Source organism: Heliconius melpomene, chromosome 1, assembly GCF_056956725.1.
Source record: "Heliconius melpomene rosina isolate 202511_hmr_F chromosome 1, ASM5695672v1, whole genome shotgun sequence".
Lineage (NCBI taxonomy): Eukaryota > Metazoa > Arthropoda > Insecta > Lepidoptera > Nymphalidae > Heliconius > Heliconius melpomene.
In genome coordinates this window covers 3394332-3412951 of record NC_140389.1, presented here as the reverse complement: position 1 = coordinate 3412951, position 18620 = coordinate 3394332, and the positions used below count along the sequence as shown (strand labels likewise).

At 31.5% G+C, this 18620-nt stretch overlaps 5 protein-coding genes across 24 annotated transcripts in view; 3 read left to right on the top strand and 2 right to left on the bottom strand.

Annotated features, from left to right (window-relative positions):
- RyR (Ryanodine receptor) overlaps nucleotides 1–2418 on the bottom strand; it is a 98901-nt gene extending 96483 nt beyond the window's left edge. For 14 of the 17 annotated variants that reach the window (XM_085188147.1, XM_085188155.1, XM_085188089.1 and 11 more), the window contains exon 1: nucleotides 2219–2417. The gene's annotated coding sequence lies outside the window, so the exon portion shown is untranslated. Of the gene's footprint in view, nucleotides 1–2218 lie in introns of all 17 variants that reach the window. The other 3 variants (XM_085188063.1, XM_085188071.1, XM_085188079.1) reach the window with 1 other exon arrangement.
- Nucleotides 2419–3946: 1528 nt separating this feature from the next.
- On the bottom strand, nucleotides 3947–11634 carry LOC146540975 (proton-coupled amino acid transporter-like protein pathetic). Its single transcript, XM_085194241.1, has 10 exons — nucleotides 11626–11634; nucleotides 10116–10231; nucleotides 9645–9789; nucleotides 9135–9265; nucleotides 8648–8781; nucleotides 8013–8129; nucleotides 7155–7352; nucleotides 6324–6429; nucleotides 5779–5995; nucleotides 3947–4328 (listed from the first exon to the last, which is right to left on the bottom strand). The coding sequence occupies exons 1-10, from the start codon at nucleotides 11632–11634 to the stop codon at nucleotides 4131–4133; spliced, it is 1371 nt and encodes a 456-aa protein (XP_085050367.1). The 3' UTR covers nucleotides 3947–4130.
- Nucleotides 11635–12095: 461 nt separating this feature from the next.
- LOC146540974 (uncharacterized) lies at nucleotides 12096–13614 on the top strand. Its single transcript, XM_085194228.1, has 3 exons — nucleotides 12096–12158; nucleotides 12384–13065; nucleotides 13205–13614. The coding sequence occupies exons 1-3, from the start codon at nucleotides 12096–12098 to the stop codon at nucleotides 13612–13614; spliced, it is 1155 nt and encodes a 384-aa protein (XP_085050354.1).
- Nucleotides 13615–14388: 774 nt separating this feature from the next.
- LOC146540973 (zinc finger matrin-type protein 5) lies at nucleotides 14389–16995 on the top strand. Of its 2 annotated transcripts, none has more exons than XM_085187979.1 (4): nucleotides 14389–14918; nucleotides 15097–15231; nucleotides 15618–15869; nucleotides 16500–16995. In XM_085187979.1, exons 1-3 carry the CDS (start codon nucleotides 14792–14794, stop codon nucleotides 15857–15859), a joined length of 504 nt encoding a protein of 167 aa, XP_085044105.1. In that variant the 5' UTR covers nucleotides 14389–14791; the 3' UTR covers nucleotides 15860–15869; nucleotides 16500–16995. The 2 variants fall into 2 exon arrangements, with proteins under 2 accessions (XP_085044105.1, XP_085044096.1); XM_085187970.1 differs by having other exon boundaries at nucleotides 16254–16995.
- LOC146540972 (uncharacterized) lies at nucleotides 16422–18579 on the top strand. Of its 3 annotated transcripts, XM_085187957.1 has the most exons (4): nucleotides 16808–16948; nucleotides 17165–17272; nucleotides 17624–17745; nucleotides 17987–18579. In XM_085187957.1, exons 3-4 carry the CDS (start codon nucleotides 17701–17703, stop codon nucleotides 18536–18538), a joined length of 597 nt encoding a protein of 198 aa, XP_085044083.1. In that variant the 5' UTR covers nucleotides 16808–16948; nucleotides 17165–17272; nucleotides 17624–17700; the 3' UTR covers nucleotides 18539–18579. The 3 variants fall into 3 exon arrangements, with proteins under 3 accessions (XP_085044075.1, XP_085044083.1, XP_085044066.1); XM_085187949.1 differs by lacking the exons at nucleotides 16808–16948; nucleotides 17624–17745 and adding an exon at nucleotides 16422–16560; XM_085187940.1 differs by lacking the exon at nucleotides 17624–17745.
- The last annotated feature ends 41 nt before the right edge of the window (nucleotides 18580–18620 follow it).

Sequence of the window (18620 nt, the reverse complement as noted above, 5' to 3'; positions counted from 1 at the left end):
TATTATTATTATTATTATTAATATAAATATCTTAAACTGTAGCCGTGTAGTTTTTTCGAACTAAAATAAACGCTCATAAATATTGACATTTACATATAGTGATGTCATTAAGAACATTTTCCACAGATTAAACCCAATTTCCACAGATTAAAACTAATTAAGACAAATAATGGACGTGTTAATGATCAAAGTTTTTTACTTCGACAGTCGTAATATTATGCTTATTTTATTCGCCGTATATTGGAGATCGGCCAAATTATACGATACCATAGTTTTCATGTTCCACGGTTACTTTGTAAAGGCTTTACAGTGTCTATGTTAATATATAGAATTAAAATATTAATATAGTATGTGTTATCCTCTTATTTAGGCGATATTAAGAGCTTATTTTTGAAGACAGGTCAAAACAACACTTGGAGTCAAGATCCGTTAGTAATCTATTATATCTGTTAGTCTGTATGTCCACATTACTTCTCTATTTTAAAAACTAAGGCGAACTGTACTAAAAAACATGACACAACAAGAATTTTATAACAGTAAAAACTTATTATTTTATTAAAATTTAATAAATTATAGGGAAAATTCAATTCTCGTATACAGATCACCGACTGTTGACAACTGCATTGTAACGAGTTTAAATTCGATTTTCACTTTAGCATGACCCTCAAATTCATGTGGAATTTCCTTAACTAAAAACTAATAAGCTTTTTAGCTACCAGAATCTTAAAAGTAAAATGCTCAGGTGTGACTGTAAATGTGACAGGTTGTGGATACGATTACCATTCGAGGAAATGAAATATTCAATATTTTCATTTCTTCGTCTGGTGTCGAGGTAAAGCGCGGCGTTCAGATCCGCTACTCAACACGCAATGCTTCCAAAAACTGAGGGAGTGAAAAATTAACCTAGGTTTTCTCTGCCTATCCTGCTATGTGCGGGATAAAATCATGAAGGTAATAAAATATTAAACCTGATTCAATATAAAAAATATATATTTAAAATATTTTTTTTACTGCAATGCTTTAAAATGTTTTTCACACGCCAAACATTTTAAACTTATCGAAAATCTATATGTTATGTATAAAAATCGGACATTTTTTTTTTTGCAGCTTTGTACTTTTCAGATTTTTGCATAGAAATATTGCATGAAACACCTCAATTAACTTTTTATTGGTAATATCTCTAATATTTTTATCATTTTTTTTTAACTGCACGCTGTATCTCGCACATAGCAGGGTAGGGTAGGGAACCTAGTGTTAAGACACTCCAATCCCGGAGACGAGAAGGAGACAAGAATTCTTGTGGCATTGCCTGTTGAGTGGCAAAATTCAATGCCTCATTATCAGAGTCAGAAAATGAAAATATTATTTATCGGTTTAATGAATCGAGTGGGAATCGAATTCACAACCATCAGGTTTACAGTCACTCATTGCTGTGACGGCCTCTACTCAACATTAATTGCTAATTATCAATTTTAAATAATTAAATTATTGTTTATTATATATTAATAATTAATCAAAGCCTAAATTAATCAAAGCCTAAATTACTTTTTCAAGAAGGGCGAACAAAATAATTTAGTTTCAAGGTAGCTCCAATCTTGTTAGCTCTCATCTTTTAACGCCAGGCTGCTACTTCCGCATGAATATCTTATAGGTAGACTACGGCACCCGAACTCTACCTACCACTACCTAGTATATTAAACGAAGCTTCCTTTAGTAGTCTAAGTTTCTATATAGGGAAAGAAAATATTTTGCATTTTTTTTTTTTATATTTTGAAAATATAGTCCTTTGTTTAAATTTTGATATTGCAATTAATAGTCCGTTAAAGGTAACTTTAGTTTGAGTTTTGTGATTTTAAAAAAAATATAGTAATTAATAGTGTAGTAAGAATTTCCATATATTTTTAGATGCCAAATTTCAACTTTCTATCACTAGTAGTACCTAACGTCAGTGCGTCGTCTTTCAATCACTTAAGAACGGAAGAACCTTTCTATAGTAGACCTTCTTTAAGGGGACAGACTATTGATGCCATCATAATGCTCTTTACGTTTAAACACCGTAATAAAAATTGTGTGGCGTTTAACTCCGCCACTACACAATATAACCATCTTCCACTACATTCTCTTTGCTTACTTTATCTGTGGACGATGAAAATTATTATACAAAAACTCGTGGCTCGTGTATAACTAGAAACTAATAAAATATAAATAAAATACTTACTAAAAATCACTAGGCACATCCATACACTACCGCTGAACGCACTGTTCACACATTATCACTGAACAAACAACAAAATTGTATATATATTTAAATAATGAACACACAAAAAGGGATACCTTTCCAATCAAAAAAATCGTATTTCGTCAAAAATCCCTAATAATAGGAATTCTCTATAGTCCGGGCAGCGCGACCGCCGGACGGTATTTAGAACGAAGCAACGCACGCGTTCAAATCTATTTATATTTTAGCCGGGGATGTTGGTTAGCCAGTTCCAATTGAGCTGTGATTTCTGAATAAGCGTGTGGACACATGGGTGATTCGTATTATTATTATTATGTTTCTCTTTAAAGATTCAAGGGTTCAAAAGAACCCGGTCCTTTGGAAGGCTTGCGTGAGGGCACAGGTCCAACACGTAGAGGCCCCTTAGAGAATATTCAAATGTTTAATGTTTTTTAATATTATTATTAACTTTCATTCCTCACGCACCACTGAATTTCTGAGATGTTTCGAGTCGCGAAGCTCTATTATTACAGTGAAGAAATGAAAATAAATAATTTCCACGAGTTTGAATGAAATTCACAATTATCACGTTTACTCTCAGAGGCATTTCGATCCACAGACTTTAAGGAATTGAGGAAGAGAGCATTATGTTCCAAAAAAAATTTAGTATTAATAAATTTCTATGAAATAATTTTAAATGAAAATGAATTTTAAGTTTAATTAAAATTCCGTACCTATTTATTACTATCTAAAAGTAATCTTTAATAGCTTCTACTTAATATATTTATATTATTATTAAGAAATTATATTATTATTAGAACTCGTATTTTTTAGATAATATCACAATCCTCTACTAAAAATCATTGAATACCAAGCTTAAACCTATTATTACAATTACATGTGAAACATCAACGTAATGGCGGTTCATTTTACACTTGTCGCTTACCACACTGTTTCGTATAATAAATATCCAAAAGACCCCGACTCTGGTCTATCTCAAATAAAATCGACATTGTTTTGTTATTTAAGTTTTAACATGACATTAAAATTATAAGGTTAATTGTCGGACATATCAATAGAAGTGAAATAAAAGCAACAGTGCTTCCTTGTAGACAGGTATCTCTATATCTTTCGATCCAGTCACATGTACTATACTTACTTACTTGTTACTGTATATAAATAAAATTGAAATGCCTGTCTGTTATTTCAAAATAACTGTGTTTTTTCATGTAGTACACGATACTAAAACACAAACAAACCAAGCTAATCGCTGGAACAGCAGAACCGATTTTTATGGGGCTTTCTTTCGAAGGAGGTTTTGGAACAACATATAGGCTACCTTATATCTTGAAATTTAAGCGGGATCGAGATTTATGCAACCGCGCTTACCGTGCGCGTACTGGTACGTTAGGTAGGCCCAGTAAATAAACTAAGCATTTTCCTTTTTAATACGACAATTTTTAAAATTTTTGACAATTGACAATTTTTAAAACATCATGCATCTATGAAATCTTCTGAAATTTATAAATTCCAAATTTAAAATCCGATTTCTTTACAATTCAGTAAAATGACGATCCATAAAGAAGATATGGTGTTGCCAGTACCTATTATTTAAGATGGAAAGGACAAAATAAATAAAAACATTTATTTAATAACATAATCATAAAAATCACAATATAACAACCAACAACAGTTAAATCAAATTATAAAAAAATAAACAACGAGATATTAAAAGCTAGAAAAATCTATTTGTTCGTACAGGTAAGCTGAAAGCTCAACTTTTACAATTTGTCAAGCAAACATTAGCGACTTACAAAATCCTTCAACACTTCAATTTGACGAAATGTAAGAAGCCAAACAATTTGTCATATACGTTCAAAAAATTAATCAAAATCGAATCTAAATACATGATTTATCTGAAAACAGATAATAATTCATTGAAGTTGACGACAGATCCGCAAATAAGGATGAAGACGCCAATCGAGATTAGAACTACTCCTTTCCACAACCTCCACTTGTACTTGCCGAGGCCTGGTCGCTGCCATATGGTCATTAAATAAATCATATTCGGCCAGATGAACGCCATGTTTGACAGACAAAATGTTCCCAGCTGAAAAAATATATGATTTTTTATTATATAATTGTATGCTACTACCTGGTGGCCTAATATACTATAATAAAAGGACTTGTCCTCACTGACTGAGGTAAGACGCACGCACAGCCGTAACCGCTGTGCGTAGAAACGTTAAATTTGGATAGATATTTACTTTTGTAATCTGGACATCCACTAAGAAGGGATTTTGAAAAATTTTTACCCTAAAAGGGTGAAATAGAGGTTCAAAGTTTGTATGGAAAAAAAATTAAATCGGCACTGATTTTTATAAAATTTTAAATTTAGATTTTTAAAAGTATTTAATTGAACACGTGTTTCATCGTTTTCTAGAATTCTTCCCCTAAGGGTGCAAATAAGGGGTTGAAAGTTTGTATAGAATTTTTTTTAAATCGGCACCAATTTTTATAAAATTTGAAATTCAGACTCTTAAAAGTATTTAATTAAACACATGTTTCATGGTTTTCTAGAATTCACCTCCTAAGGGTGCAAATAAGGGGTTGAAAGTTTGTATGGAAAAATCTTTAAATCGCCACCGATTTTTATAAAATTTTAAATTTAGACTCTTAAAAATATTTCATTGAACTTAAGTTTCGTGGTTTATTTTAATTCATCCCCTAGGGGTGTAAATAAGGGGTTGAAAGTTTATATAGAAAAATCTTTAAATCGCCACAGATTTTTATAAAATTTGAAATTGAGACTCTTAAAAATATTTTATTGAACACGTGTTTCAAAGTTTATTAGAATTCACCCCTAAGCAATCAGCAAGCAAAGCTGCGCGCGTCCGCTAGTATACTATAATAGTTATATAAGCTAAGAAAAATCGTATTGACAGCAGTACAATTTTTTAGTTCCACTCTTTCTCCATATATAATACTAAATAGGGTGAATTCTAATAAACCATGAAACATGTGTTCAATGAAATATTTTTAAGAGTCTAAATTTCAAATTTTATAAAAATCGGTGGCGATTTAAGATTTTTTCCATACTAACTTTCAACCCCTATTTCGCCCCTTTAGGGTTAAAATTTTCCAAAATCCCTTCTTAGTGGATGTCCAGATTACGAAAGTAAACATCTGTCCAAATTTAACGTTTCTACGCACAGCGGTTACGGCTGTGCGTGCGTCTTACCTCAGTCAGTGAGGACAAGTCCTTTTATATATATAGATAAACAAAGATAACTTAGCGTTAAGGACTAGTGGGTGACTCGCGACAGGTTGTCGGCACGATTCTCACTCGAGGAAATGAAATATATAATATTTTCATTCGTTCTGATATCCACTCAACACCCATTGCCACCAGAATTCAGCGGGAAGTGGAGAGCGTAATATTTTAGCACCAGGCTCTCTCTGCCTACCCTGCTACATGCGGGATACAGCGTAAAGCTGAAAAAAAAAGAAGTAAATATACAGCTAAAACCTAATATAACAGTATCAAACTAAAAACTTACAAAACCCATAAGAGCATTAATATTGGGAAACACAATGGCGACGATGCCAATGATCACAACAAATATTGCCCTGTAAATCAATTCCCACATCAAAATCTTGTTCTGGTTGTGGAACGGCTTGATGTAGTAGAAGCACAAATTGAACGGCACCCAGTAGTTCAGCGCGTGGGTCACGTAAATCATGATAGCTATACCACCTTTCAATATTTTGGGGAAACTGAAATTATATTAAAAGCAAAAATATAATATGTACTAAAATATTTCAAATTGCGAAACTTGAAAAGTCAAAAATTGCAAATTTCTGTTATTGCTGTTTTGAACTACTAACAAGAGTAGTTTTTGATTACATACACTTTTTAAAATAAATCACAATTTTTTAGAAATTTTGAAAACAAATAATTAAAATTACACTTCTTTGTATTAGCAACGTTGATTGTTATTATTATATAAAGAATATTAAAAGAGAAAATAAAGAAAAATGAAAAAATGTGTTAAAATAACGATTAAATTGTTAATAAGAAAATTAAAAGTAAAAATGTACTAACAGAGTCATAGGGAAGTTGACAGTTATGGGAGATTCACAAGCGTCTAAAAAGGCAACGTATCCAAAGAACGATACCGAAAACGTGCACATTATAATAAGTGCCATTCCTATAAAAACATAAAAAATTAAGATATCAAGACATCAAGACATTAAGACATCTATACTATAATTATTAAGCTGAAGAGTTTGCTTGGTGGTGGCGTTAATCTTAGGAACTACTGGTTCATAGTCCGTTTAACTGGAAAGAAAAGAATTTCTTCCTTCCTCCGTAAACATAATTTTTTTTCTTCCCAAAAATGAAATAGTTTTTTTTAAACAAAATAAATATATAATACCTAAACCACTTTTGAGAAGTGTGGTTTTCATACAAAACAAAAATGTTAATCCTACCAGTAGTTCCAGATGTCTTAGCCTTTAAACAAACAAACATAATCTTGCACTTTATTAGATTAGTATTAACATAGATATTATTATTTAGTACAGTACAGTAAAAATGATTTGAAGGCCGTCGTGCCACAGCAACTGTAAACACGTCGGTTGTGGGCTCGAATCCCACTTCCACGAGGAAATTAAATATTCATGATATTCATTTCCTCACTCTGGCCATCAGGCAAAGCGCGGCGTTGAGTTCCACCACTCATCTTGCAATACCTTGAGAATTCACGTAGGGCACGGAAGTGTTAAGGGAAACGAAGTATCTTAATACCAGGTTCTCTTACCTCTGCTTCGGCTGCTATAAGCAGGATATACCTTTTTTAAGCTAAAAAAACATTTTTAAACCAATATTCATTGAATGAGTTGAACTGATGGAACTTTAACCATTAAATCTTACCACAGAACAAAGCCTGTGGAAATTTCCTCGGATCCTTCATATTATTCTCGATAGGTATTACCACGCCAGAGCAGGACATGCTGAACACCGACATGCCGACGTATTCAAAAAAATTATATATCTTCGTTACAGCCACCGTGTTTGAAAACGTAGGGTTCAACATGAATGCATAGTAAACGGTCAATGCTATGCAGAACACTGTAATAAAGCCAATAGTTTTTAGGGTTCCGTACTTCAATAGAAAAAAAACTGTTAGATCACGTTATCGTCCATTTGTATGTCTGTCAACTCATTTTTGTGACTCATTTTTATAGAGGTATCGAGATTTGTTAAATATCTAGGTCCCTTGAAGCAAAGAAAAACTTGAAGCAAAGAAAGAAAAATCCAAACTTAATTTAGAAATGTTTAAATTCTTTTCATCTTTTCGTCTCCGAATTCGACTGAAAGTTGAGAACGGGGTGTCTCTTAGAATGGAGGAGGGAAATTAGGGTAATACATTGCTTCGCTTTTATTTCGGGTTGAGTGGCAGAACCTAACGCCAGACAACCCGAAATAAACTAATGAAATCCATGTACAGCAACACACAATGATTCTATATTAAGTACAGATAAGTTTTTTTATAACAATTGAATATTTTTATTGGAATTACGAAAATGTAACCTTACGAAAAGTTTTAATAATTTTCCCATTAGGAAACTTAAATGTGCTGCAAACATACATTACCTATAATTTTAAACAGGAACGTAATTCAATGCAGTAACAGATTTCAGGAACGTATTAACTAATTAAGTAAACAATTCAGTAGTTAAAGCGGGCGAAGCCGAGAACAGTCCGCTAGTTATAAGGAATAAAACTTACATATAATAATATTAGCAACGATCGAGAAAGGCGCGAGCCATTTTAAGTGAGTTATCAAACAGATCAAAATAATCGGTACTATCATAGACGCCAAGTACACTCTTAAATCAGGCATTCCTGTAACATAGTAGTTGTATTATTATTTATAACTAAAAACAAATAAAAAGAGGCCGTCGTCGATTAAAAAGTGCCCCATTCGAGGGAATATATTATTTTCATAACAAAACACACACAAAGTCCCTAAAATTGGGCAGAGTGGGGAATGGAGTATGCCTACTATATACGGGACACAGCGTGAAACTAACTTTTCCCAGCCAGTCGTGGTGCAGCGGCCCTCGACTGGCTCTAAATGTAAATGCAATGATTGCGGGCTCGATTTAGAATTAAATTTATTGTTTGTATTCCTTCTTTGCTCTGATCAAGACAAAGCGTGGTACTTAACGCGCAATGTCTCGAAAATTAGGTGGAAAGTAGGGACCGAAGTGTCTTAACACTAGATTTTATCTAACCTAAAATAAAAGAGTGTCCCGCACACAGCAGGGTAGGCAGAGGGAACGCCGCGCTTTGCATCGAAGAAATGGAAATATAAAAGAACAATCAATTCTAATATATAGCTACCAAAAGTTTAAATATACCCTTACCATTACTTCCTTCAATGCTCGTCACCTGGGTGTTCTCCACGAGCTGCTTGATAGATTTCGCTATAATGATTTGATAACAAGCGCAGGAACCAAACAAGTCAATGCATATAATGGCATCTATAGAGTATCTGAAAAATTATACAAATTTATCTCAATAAAAAAAAATAACGCTAGTAGTTATAGTTGGTTTAAAAAGTCGCAAAAACAAACGAAAAAACATAGTAAAGATAGCAGAAATGATGGTCAAACACCAGAAGTATATGAATGTTATTCTTCTTTTTATTAGACGTGTTGAGCGGCGGTACTCCACGATACGCCTTGTTTGGTTACCAGAGCGAGAAAATGAAAATAATTCATTTTCCCGAGTGCGATTCCGACGGTATTCCCGGTAATGCGGGATAGATGATCATTACGGGACAAAGCGTGAAGATTAAAAAAAATAGAGTCTATAGTTAGTATATATAAATAGTTCAGTAATTACCTGAAGAACTTAGAAAATCTGGCGACCTTCGGATTTGGGAAACACGCCATCGCCGCTTCGCCGACGTCTGGATAAGACATAAAAGTGACTCGAGTTCTTCTGTAGAGCACTTGTGCTGATAACACCAAGATCTGTAATATGCAACATTAATATGGATCTTTGGTTTGATTTAACCGCATTAACCATGTCAATCAGTATTCTCCATTTTTGGAAAGCCGACGTTTCGAAAACTTCACACTTCACAATACTCCATGGTCACGGGTAGGCGGAAGTGGGCATTCGTCTGTCAGTTGACATAATTATTATATCAATCCACAGCGAACGTATAAACTTTTTACCTTATAGATATTAATATAGAAGTTTAGATGTAGTGATACTATATGGACATCCATGCGCGAGACAGTTAAGACAGTTAAGTTTATGCTAAATAAATTAATATCTGTTCCAAGTGGGAATAGAACCTGTGGGAATAGAAAAGTGAAATTTTACTATTTAGTTAGGCATACTTACATATAAACAATAAGTCATGTACAATCCAAACAGCAGATTGAAAGGTATGCCGATGAATAGACCACCTTTCATGTAGGCCACGTGACCGCCGAGAATGCCGCCGCCTAGAGCGCCCTTCACCATGTGCGCTACGGAGCCCACCACCCTGAATATTTAAAATAATATAATGTACTCGTATATTGAAATACTGTTGAGACACAGCTTGGGGCTGTAGGCGCGAAGGTTTTAGGTTGGAAGAATTCAGTAAACGGAAACGGAGTGTCTTAACACTAGGTTCCCTCTGCCTACCCTGCTATATGTGGGATACAACTTGCGGATACTGCGTACTTCGCTTTCTATTCAATTTTTGAGACGTCTTGCGGTGAGTAGCAGAACTCAATCCCGCAGCTTGAGTTCCGCTCTGATTATTCTACAATATCCAGGCTGGTGCGTAAACAACAAAAACAAAAGTAAATCAGATGTGGAACGTACCCCGATGGCTGAGGTTGATTTCTAAATTTGACATAATCGAAGGCGTCTTCCTCCTCTTGAGTGTTTGCTAAGTTCTTCCAGTTGCCACGACTTGCACCCGACGGTTGAGGACCCGCCTATAGTTTCAAATATTTGTGACATACAAATTTATGTGTATATATATTTTAAACTTCAAATTCGTTCGTTTCAAAGGATCAATAGAATTATTTTGAAAAATTGATAAAACTATTTGAAGTTTAAAAAAGATAATGGAATGAATTTCGCCTTATCTGCTGTTATTCACAAAAACTGAAGGTCAGGTATGGTCTTCCCCTATCTCTCTTACTTCTCTGTTTTTTTCTGTTTAAGATACTTAAATAAAAAATAAATAAAATCAACTTCACGCTGTATCCCGCCCACACCAGGGTAGGCAGAGGGAACCTCGTGTTAAGACACTCCGTTCTCCACTTTCCGAATTCTGGAGGTATTGCGTGTCGTCAGTAATCAATATAATAACGAAGTTGAATATTATATACCCATGTCTTGCTTGACATTGAATAAATCATTATTAATAAAATTTTCAATTATACAGAGAGTGCTGAATCAATTTTTAAAACCTTACGCTTACTTTTTTCATTTAAATATGCCACTATAAAAACACTTTAGCCTAGAGACTTACGCGTAAAAAAAATTGAACTATTTGTAATTAGAGTTATTTTTTTGTAGATTTACAATAATTTAAGATTTTATTGGAAACCAATATTGGTATAGTGACCGATAAGACTTACTCGTTATTATTGAAATTTTCAATAAATTTGAGACATTGCTTGTATTAAGTAGCGAAGTTCAACGCTAGTAAAAGTTCAATAAGTCCTAGTTGTTCAAGTAGTTCAAAATATGTGAGTGTACGGACAGACCAAAAAAGTCTATGTGTGTACTACACTGTCATTTACTGGTACTGTTATCTCATCACTTTAATTCTTTTTTGTAGAAACATTTAATATAGGAAAACCTTTTTAAAAATTTTAATTAAATTATTGATGATTTTTTTAAAATACAAACTAAAGTCAATTGTCCTAACGATATCAGGAGCAGAACATCTCTTATGTAGCGTCAGTAATTCGTGTCCTATACTAAGATACAAGGTATATACATATGCTAAATTTGATTATATTAAAATTTAAACATGTAAAAAATTATTTACTTACCATTGTTTTTTATGGAATAAAAAATACTAATCAATAACTAAATAATTGTAGAAACATTGAAAAATTATAAAATAAAATAATGTGTCACTAATAATTCTTTTTTCATAGAAAGACAATAATCAAAGTAATTCTTCTATCAAGTGTTTGGCGTTTTCACAAGCCAGTAATAAAAATAATAAAAATTCGAAATCAATTTAACATTGCAATAAGAAAACTATTTAAGCAAAGTATTTAAATATATTTAAATTGGATAGAAAGTACATTAACAATAATAATATTATTATTTTATTTAAAAAAATGATTTAATAACAAAAAAAAAATACCTTGTCCATAACTCACAAACGTAGAGAATCTCTTAATGCGACTTTGATTCATACATTATAATTAAAATTACATAGTGTAAAATCAAACTAATTTTATCAACGGAATTTAGTTACGTCATTGAAAAAGCTAATATGCGTAAAAATTAATCAGCATTAATAGAATGTGTTACACCTAACACTTTACTTACATACACTTCAATTAAACTGTGTATTTTGAAATTTACGACTTCTCATTTTCAATCTTTCGTAATCTAGATTAGAAATAAAAATCCTGCAAAAAACTAAGTACATAAATCATTTTATATGACGCAAACATGTTTTTACACTAAACAGGCGTACCGAATGAATTACACAGCATCAATTGAAATGGGTAATAAGTTTAAATATATTGTACGATTGTGTTAGTACGCGCTTTATTATAAACGTCTCAACGTAATTAACAAATATGCTCAAATTAATTTCCATCAATAATGAATAACAGTGTTGTATTAATACATGTGCTAATTGCCTCAAGCTTATCAAATCCGATTGATGTGAGTATTAAATTCTATTATTTTGTTAAATTCTAGTTGCATATTTATATTGCATAGGGTCAAGACACTCCATTCTAAGCTTTTCGAATTCCGCCAAAATTCAAGATATTTCGTGGCGGTTTTCCTAGTAATATATGGTGGATATGTTATCTTACACAGTTTCAGTTCGTTTTATTGCTGATATAATAAAAATAATAAAAGATTGTCTTATTTTTTTCGTTCTAGAAGGTAAGCCTTGCTAGCGATGTAAGCGTATCCAAAGTCGGAGATGACTCTCAGGTTTTCACACCACTAAGCCACGTAGCAGTCAACGTTGACGAAGAAAATGGTTTAGTTTCAAAAACTGTTGATAGTATAATTAGCGGTAGTGAAATAATTAAAATAAATAACATTGATAAGATAGTTGATGATAATAAACATTATTCAAAAGCACTAGAAGAAAGAGAAAAACAAGGTATAGAAACTAAATCTATAGAATCAACAAATGAACCAATGAATGAAAATTTTGTAAGTAACTTAGAGCCTGAAAATAAAGTAGGTACACAATCATTACACTTAGAAGAGAAGAAAGCAATTGGCATTGAAAGTGTAACCGCAGTTATGGAAGACGACAGTACTGAATATTTAGAGAATCCAACTGATTCTTCAATAGAAACTAAAAACGCACCAGAAGAAGAATCTAGAAGTACAAAGCCTGAATCAGTAAAGCCAAGTGATGAGTCAAACGAGTCATGGGATGTGCTTGATGATTTAATACCAACTAGGAGAATGATGTCAAACTTGGAAGATAAAAAGGGAGAAAAAATGTCTGAAATAATTCCAGGCAGAGTAGATTCAAGAACAGTAAAGCCTCTAGAAGGTAGGCAAAGTAATTCCGTCCGAAATGAACAAGTTAAAGTTAGGAAAGGTGAGGAAGTCAAAACAATTTTTGTTTATTTATTATAATAAAAGTTAATACACATTTAAATTTTAGAAATATAGGCATTATATGTATATTAAAGCACTTGTTCTTTATTATATTGTATTAAAAGAGCATATTTTTTCAGGAAATGATGATATTCAAATTATACGTCAACCAAACATTTCTAAGGATCCCACAAAAGGTCCACTGTATCAACCAGAAGGACTTCGTAGCTACTTTGTAAATCCAGCTAAAACAAATGCAATACAAAATGAAGGAAGTTCAATATATAGAATAGTAGAAAACTCACCTGCACCTGCAAGAAGAAATTTTGGGCCTATACAGACACCATTAAATTATAAAGGGCACAGGCATATGGATGATTATATTCCTGTACAATTTCCCCTAATTCCTTCTTACTTTTCACCGGTATTGCAAAATCCGATAAATAAATCTGCTTATATTCTATCAAAATTGTTTGATGCGTCTGGACAGCCTATAAGAAATGGACGCCGGATGAACAAGAATTCCGCCGGTTTAGCTACACCTAAGTAAGTATAATACACTCTATGATAATACTATTATTTCATCTTCACGAATTACGTTGTATCCCGCACATAGGAGGGTAGGCAGAATAAACCTAGGCACCTAGTATTAAGATACTCCGTTCCCTCTTTTCCGCCAAATTCTGGAAGCATTGATTGTTGACTGGAGAAAAGAAGAAGAAGAAAGAGAAAGGAAGGAAATATTAATTATATAATAACTGCTTAATTAGTTGAAATTTAATTAGTAATAATGTATTTGTTTTGCAGATTCTTAAATATCAATCTATCTAAATTGGCCTCATCCTGTGGAGTTACACGCGCTTGTGCATTGTTTACAATATAGTTTGTATTTAAAGAGAAAATTATAAATAATTATAATACTGTAATTAATAACTTAGAGAGAGGATAAAAGTGCAAAATATGTTAGAATGTGACTTTATTTACGGTATGAAGTTAGAGTTTGATAATAAACTATTAAAATAATGCAATGCGTTTATGTGAAAATTCCGTTCAACTCAATTAAGATAAATAAGAGCCTTGTAAATATAATTATGTAAGTATTACCCAGCATTTTATGGTCCCTGCCGTACGATATTCGTTTTTGCCTATATAGAAAAAAAAACTTATTAAAAATATATCTATAAATAAACAATTAATATTTAAAAATAATATATAATGTGTATTTCATTGTGATTGTTTTAATTGTGTATTTCTTATACATTTTTGTTAAAAAAATTATTTCATATTTATCGTTTTTGCACGATACGTCAACTTTCATGATGACATTGACATTGGACAAATTAAATTTCATTATAATTTTGTTTTGATATTGTTAATTTTCTATCATTTTACCATTCCTATTATATTGTCTTTTTTACCGTACATTCTCCTTTGTGTGTTTTCCATTCAACGTGACACTGGCGAAGTGATTAGTGCTGAATTGGCACGCTCGGGACGCCATAAATAAAGAGCAACAACAACCATTTCTATCGTAAAAAACATCATTACATATAAACCACTACATTAAACGTTTGTAATTTTACTAGCTAGTTTAAATTATAACTATCATTAATATAATCGCTGCCAACACTGATTACCAAGTTTGTTCGAACTTTGCATAGTTTGAGCTATAAATTGTATTTAAAAGAAATCTGCCTATTTGTAAATATAAAGGTACATTTTATATTATGGGTAAAAGATATTATTGCGACTATTGTGATAAAACTATGGTGTCTTCAATATCAATTATAAGAACACATATGAAAGGTGTTCCCCATCAAAAACTGGTTAACGAGCATTATCAACAATACAAAGGTACAATTTTACTTATAGTTTTATTTCTGTGTATAACTTTATTATTTAAAGTCAATATAGTAAATAAGTCAATTATAAAAAATACCATATTTCCATTGCTGAATGTGAACTTAATATTTCTAAAATCACTAAATAATGTAACAAGTAAAATAAGTAATAAAATAAAATCTTTTTATAGATCCTGAAACAGTATTAAAAGAGGAAAGCATCAAGAAACCATGTAGCAAATTTGCGAGGGGACAGTGCAATTTTGGTAGTATTTGTAGATATTCACATTATACACCATATGAGCTAAATGAGATAAGATTAAAAGGTATAAAATATATTTAAAAATTATCTAGCTGTTAAAAAAAGATGCTAGCCTTTTAAATTTATAATAATATTTTCATATTTTAGAAACCAGGCACACAAGTATGCAACTGTTAATATAATGTTTGTTGGTTCAACCTCCACTCTAGGCAATGAAAATAAACTAAAGAAATGGCAGCATTGAGTTAATTTGCTTTAGGTTCTATTTGATAGATGTATGCCCCCAAAAATAGATATGGTCATATATATATATACAGACAGCGATTGGTTACAATTTTATTATATGCATAGATGAATAAATGTAACATATAAAAAGTGGAAATCAAACCCACAATTGTCAAAGTGCCAGGACAACTGCCATAATTAACACCATATTACCTATTTTTTTAGTTGCTGCAAAAAGTAATAAGAAAACAGATCCTCAAACTTTATTTGAGAAAAATAATGAAGAACAAATTAAATCAAATAATACAGATAAAAAATATACCACAATGTTAGATGAAAATGGTGTAACACATGTTTTTCCTTGGACTTATAATGATTTATTTGATAATTATGATAATTTACCTCCAAGTATGAAAAGATTGAAAAGCACTGACTTTATTGATCTAAATATTTCTACATGGGGCTGAATTTTATTATGTAAGTTATTTTTTATTTAAAATTTTTAATAATTAATAACTTAGTAAGGCAATGACAGAGTAGTGGGAGAGCCTAAACATACATGCAATGGCTGTAGGTACCATTCTTATGACAAACATTAATTTAAATAATTTAATATTTAAATTACAAACTAAAATAATCTTGTAAGTACGTACATACGAGACAGTAAATACTGTATATTTTATTTGATATTGGTATTTATGTTTGCCCAGTAATATTGTTATTTTAATTTTTTCATCTAAAATGTATGTTTTTAAATTTTTATTTATCTTATGCCAGTAGTTCCTGAGATCAGCAAACAAACTCTTCAGCTTTATAATACTAGTATAGATTGAAAAACTAAATGACTTTGTCCTTTTCTAGGTATTAAAAATATATGTACATGAGATAGTGAATGGACTGGAACACATTCAAATACAATCAAAAGGAGACAATAAAAATGAAAATAAAATTTATTGAATTTTCAAATAAAATTATTTGAAAACATAACTAATAAAGACAATTAAAGCATTATTTAGTTCTTAATATCATATTTATTAAGTTGTATGAAATTTTAGAGTCTTGTCAACCATTTTGGTCTTGTACTTCTTGAAACTATTTTCTTTGCAGGTAGTAGATATTTATAGGTTGGATAATTTATAAATCTAAATTCTGGATATAAAGCACAATGGTAAGATTTAATCTGTAACAAATAAACCATAAAGTAAGCAATTCAGCCACACAGATTCCAATAGTGGCGTGGAGGCACAAGCGCGTCGCTAATCGAGACATGTTGTGGGTTCCATTCATTCAGATGTCGAGGCAAAGGGCCTACGAATTCCGCCACAAGCAATGCCATGGAGGCATTCGGTGAAAAATGGGGGGTGTCTTAACACTACATACCGTGCCACATGTGGTATACAGAGTGAAAATGAAAAAAAGAAAAGAAATATAACTCAATTTTACAATTTATAATTGAGTTATGGGTAATTTTTTGAAATGGAATGTTTCTTGAAATTTTCAATAGTTATTGTTTTGATCCTCACTGAGGAATAAAGATAAGGAATAATATATAATAGGTACAAACCTTATTTATACATTGTAATGTAATAAACATAAAAATGAACATAAGCAATTTATTTTCGATCTTAAAGAATTCCATTTTACTACTGCCTCAACAAAACTATAAAAAATATTATTTGCTTTAACAAAATTCAATTCTTAAACGAAATAGAAAAAATACTTTATTATAGCACTAGTTATATATTTGACTATTTAATATGATGTTTTTATAGCTCACGCTGTATCTCGCACATAGCGGGTAACTCTTCCATAGCCAGATGGAACCTAGGGTTATGACACTCCATTCGCTTCCGTTCCCCGACATCCACAAAATTCTCGAGGTATTGAACCCAGAAAAATATTTGCTAAGTTTATAGCTAACTAAACAGATGACCCGTTTTACTTAAAAAATATTTAGTTATTTATTATTTTACGATTTTATTTATTTTTGAGCAATTTTCAATATTTGATAAATAAATCTGAAATAACATCTTTTCATTTTAATATCGTATTAAAATTCCGGATAATTTGAACTGCAACATCTGTCAAGTGCGTTTGGCCCATAGTAATAGGTACTCTCATCAGCTTAAATTGCAATTTTTATAGAACATTAAAAAAGTAGTAATTAACTTCAATAGCCTTAATTAATTAGAACTTTATATACTTATGTCATAAAGTGAGATCGATTGCAGTTAATATATTAGTGATTTATGAAAAGAAAAATAAAAAGGCTCGAAGCGCCATAATTAAAGAACAGAACAGAAGAAGAATGAAAGAAAATGTACATAAACAATTTCTTATATTATTTTTAAAGGTAAATAGCTGTATTATTATTGTCTATAAATTTAGAGTCTTGCCAGTAAAACTTGTTTGTAACGTTCTGTCAAAAAAAATATTCAGTAAGGAAGTAAGGCTCAATGTTATTCTAAAATATATTTGATGAAAGTAGAAGTTAAATGGTTTAAGCGGAGAGTCCTTATTTTCCTCTGCCTTCCCTGCTAGGCGAAAAAAATTGAACATCTTTGCTTTTATTATCTTGCTATTTTAAATTACAGATATTCTTAATTTGTGAGGGTACAAGTCGACACGCCATTCTTCGGACCTTAAAAGATACATTATTCCAACTTGGCGATGCGGACGCTAAATATCAAAAAACTATTGATAAGTACAATACCTTCAAAGCTCAAAATGAATTAAATAATGATAGAATATTAATGGTTATTCCTATAGACGATTATATTAAGCAAAATCAGAAAATAGCACGTGTCAATTACGATACAAAAGCAGTCATTGTCCAACGAGAACATGAAGCTAGAATGAAAGAAATAATAGATTTTATGAAAGATCATATGATGACTACGAAATATTTACACGATGAAGTAAGAAGAATCAAAAGAACTAGACAAATTAAAGATCGTCTAAGAGAAATGGTCAGTTATTTAGAAAAACCGAAATGGGATTCTATAAAACAAAGGTTTTTGAACTTATTTACTTATATTCAGAAGCATCAACGTCATGATGAACAGCCGAATATTTGGGATCAAAAAATGAATGATATGGTCATAAATGTCATAAAAGACCCGTTCAACGATGGTGTTATAAACTGATTTGTAGTTTCCGTTTTCATAATAAATGTCTTTAAAGTCAAGCTTGTTAGGTACTTTCTTTTTCAACTTAACACTGCATGTA

What these genes read in the sequence shown, in the direction of transcription:
- LOC146540975 (XM_085194241.1), bottom strand. An exon ending in TCCACAGGCTTTGTTCTGTG is followed by an intron (nt 6,430 to 7,154) that starts GTAAGATTTAAT and finishes ATGTTTTTATAG; the next exon opens with GAATGGCACTTATTATAATG. An exon ending in TTAATGCTCTTATGGGTTTT is followed by an intron (nt 4,329 to 5,778) that starts GTAAGTTTTTAG and finishes ATATTTTTTCAG; the next exon opens with CTGGGAACATTTTGTCTGTC.
- LOC146540974 (XM_085194228.1), top strand. Translation starts at nt 12,096, where the DNA reads ATGAATAACAGTGTTGTATTAATACATGTGCTAATTGCCTCAAGCTTA. An exon ending in GCTTATCAAATCCGATTGAT is followed by an intron (nt 12,159 to 12,383) that starts GTGAGTATTAAA and finishes TTTTCGTTCTAG; the next exon opens with AAGGTAAGCCTTGCTAGCGA. An exon ending in ACAAGTTAAAGTTAGGAAAG is followed by an intron (nt 13,066 to 13,204) that starts GTGAGGAAGTCA and finishes ATATTTTTTCAG; the next exon opens with GAAATGATGATATTCAAATT.
- LOC146540973 (XM_085187979.1), top strand. Translation starts at nt 14,792, where the DNA reads ATGGGTAAAAGATATTATTGCGACTATTGTGATAAAACTATGGTGTCT. An exon ending in GCATTATCAACAATACAAAG is followed by an intron (nt 14,919 to 15,096) that starts GTACAATTTTAC and finishes ATCTTTTTATAG; the next exon opens with ATCCTGAAACAGTATTAAAA. An exon ending in AAATGAGATAAGATTAAAAG is followed by an intron (nt 15,232 to 15,617) that starts GTATAAAATATA and finishes CTATTTTTTTAG; the next exon opens with TTGCTGCAAAAAGTAATAAG.
- LOC146540972 (XM_085187949.1), top strand. Translation starts at nt 17,210, where the DNA reads ATGGAACCTAGGGTTATGACACTCCATTCGCTTCCGTTCCCCGACATC. An exon ending in ACATCCACAAAATTCTCGAG is followed by an intron (nt 17,273 to 17,986) that starts GTATTGAACCCA and finishes TTTAAATTACAG; the next exon opens with ATATTCTTAATTTGTGAGGG.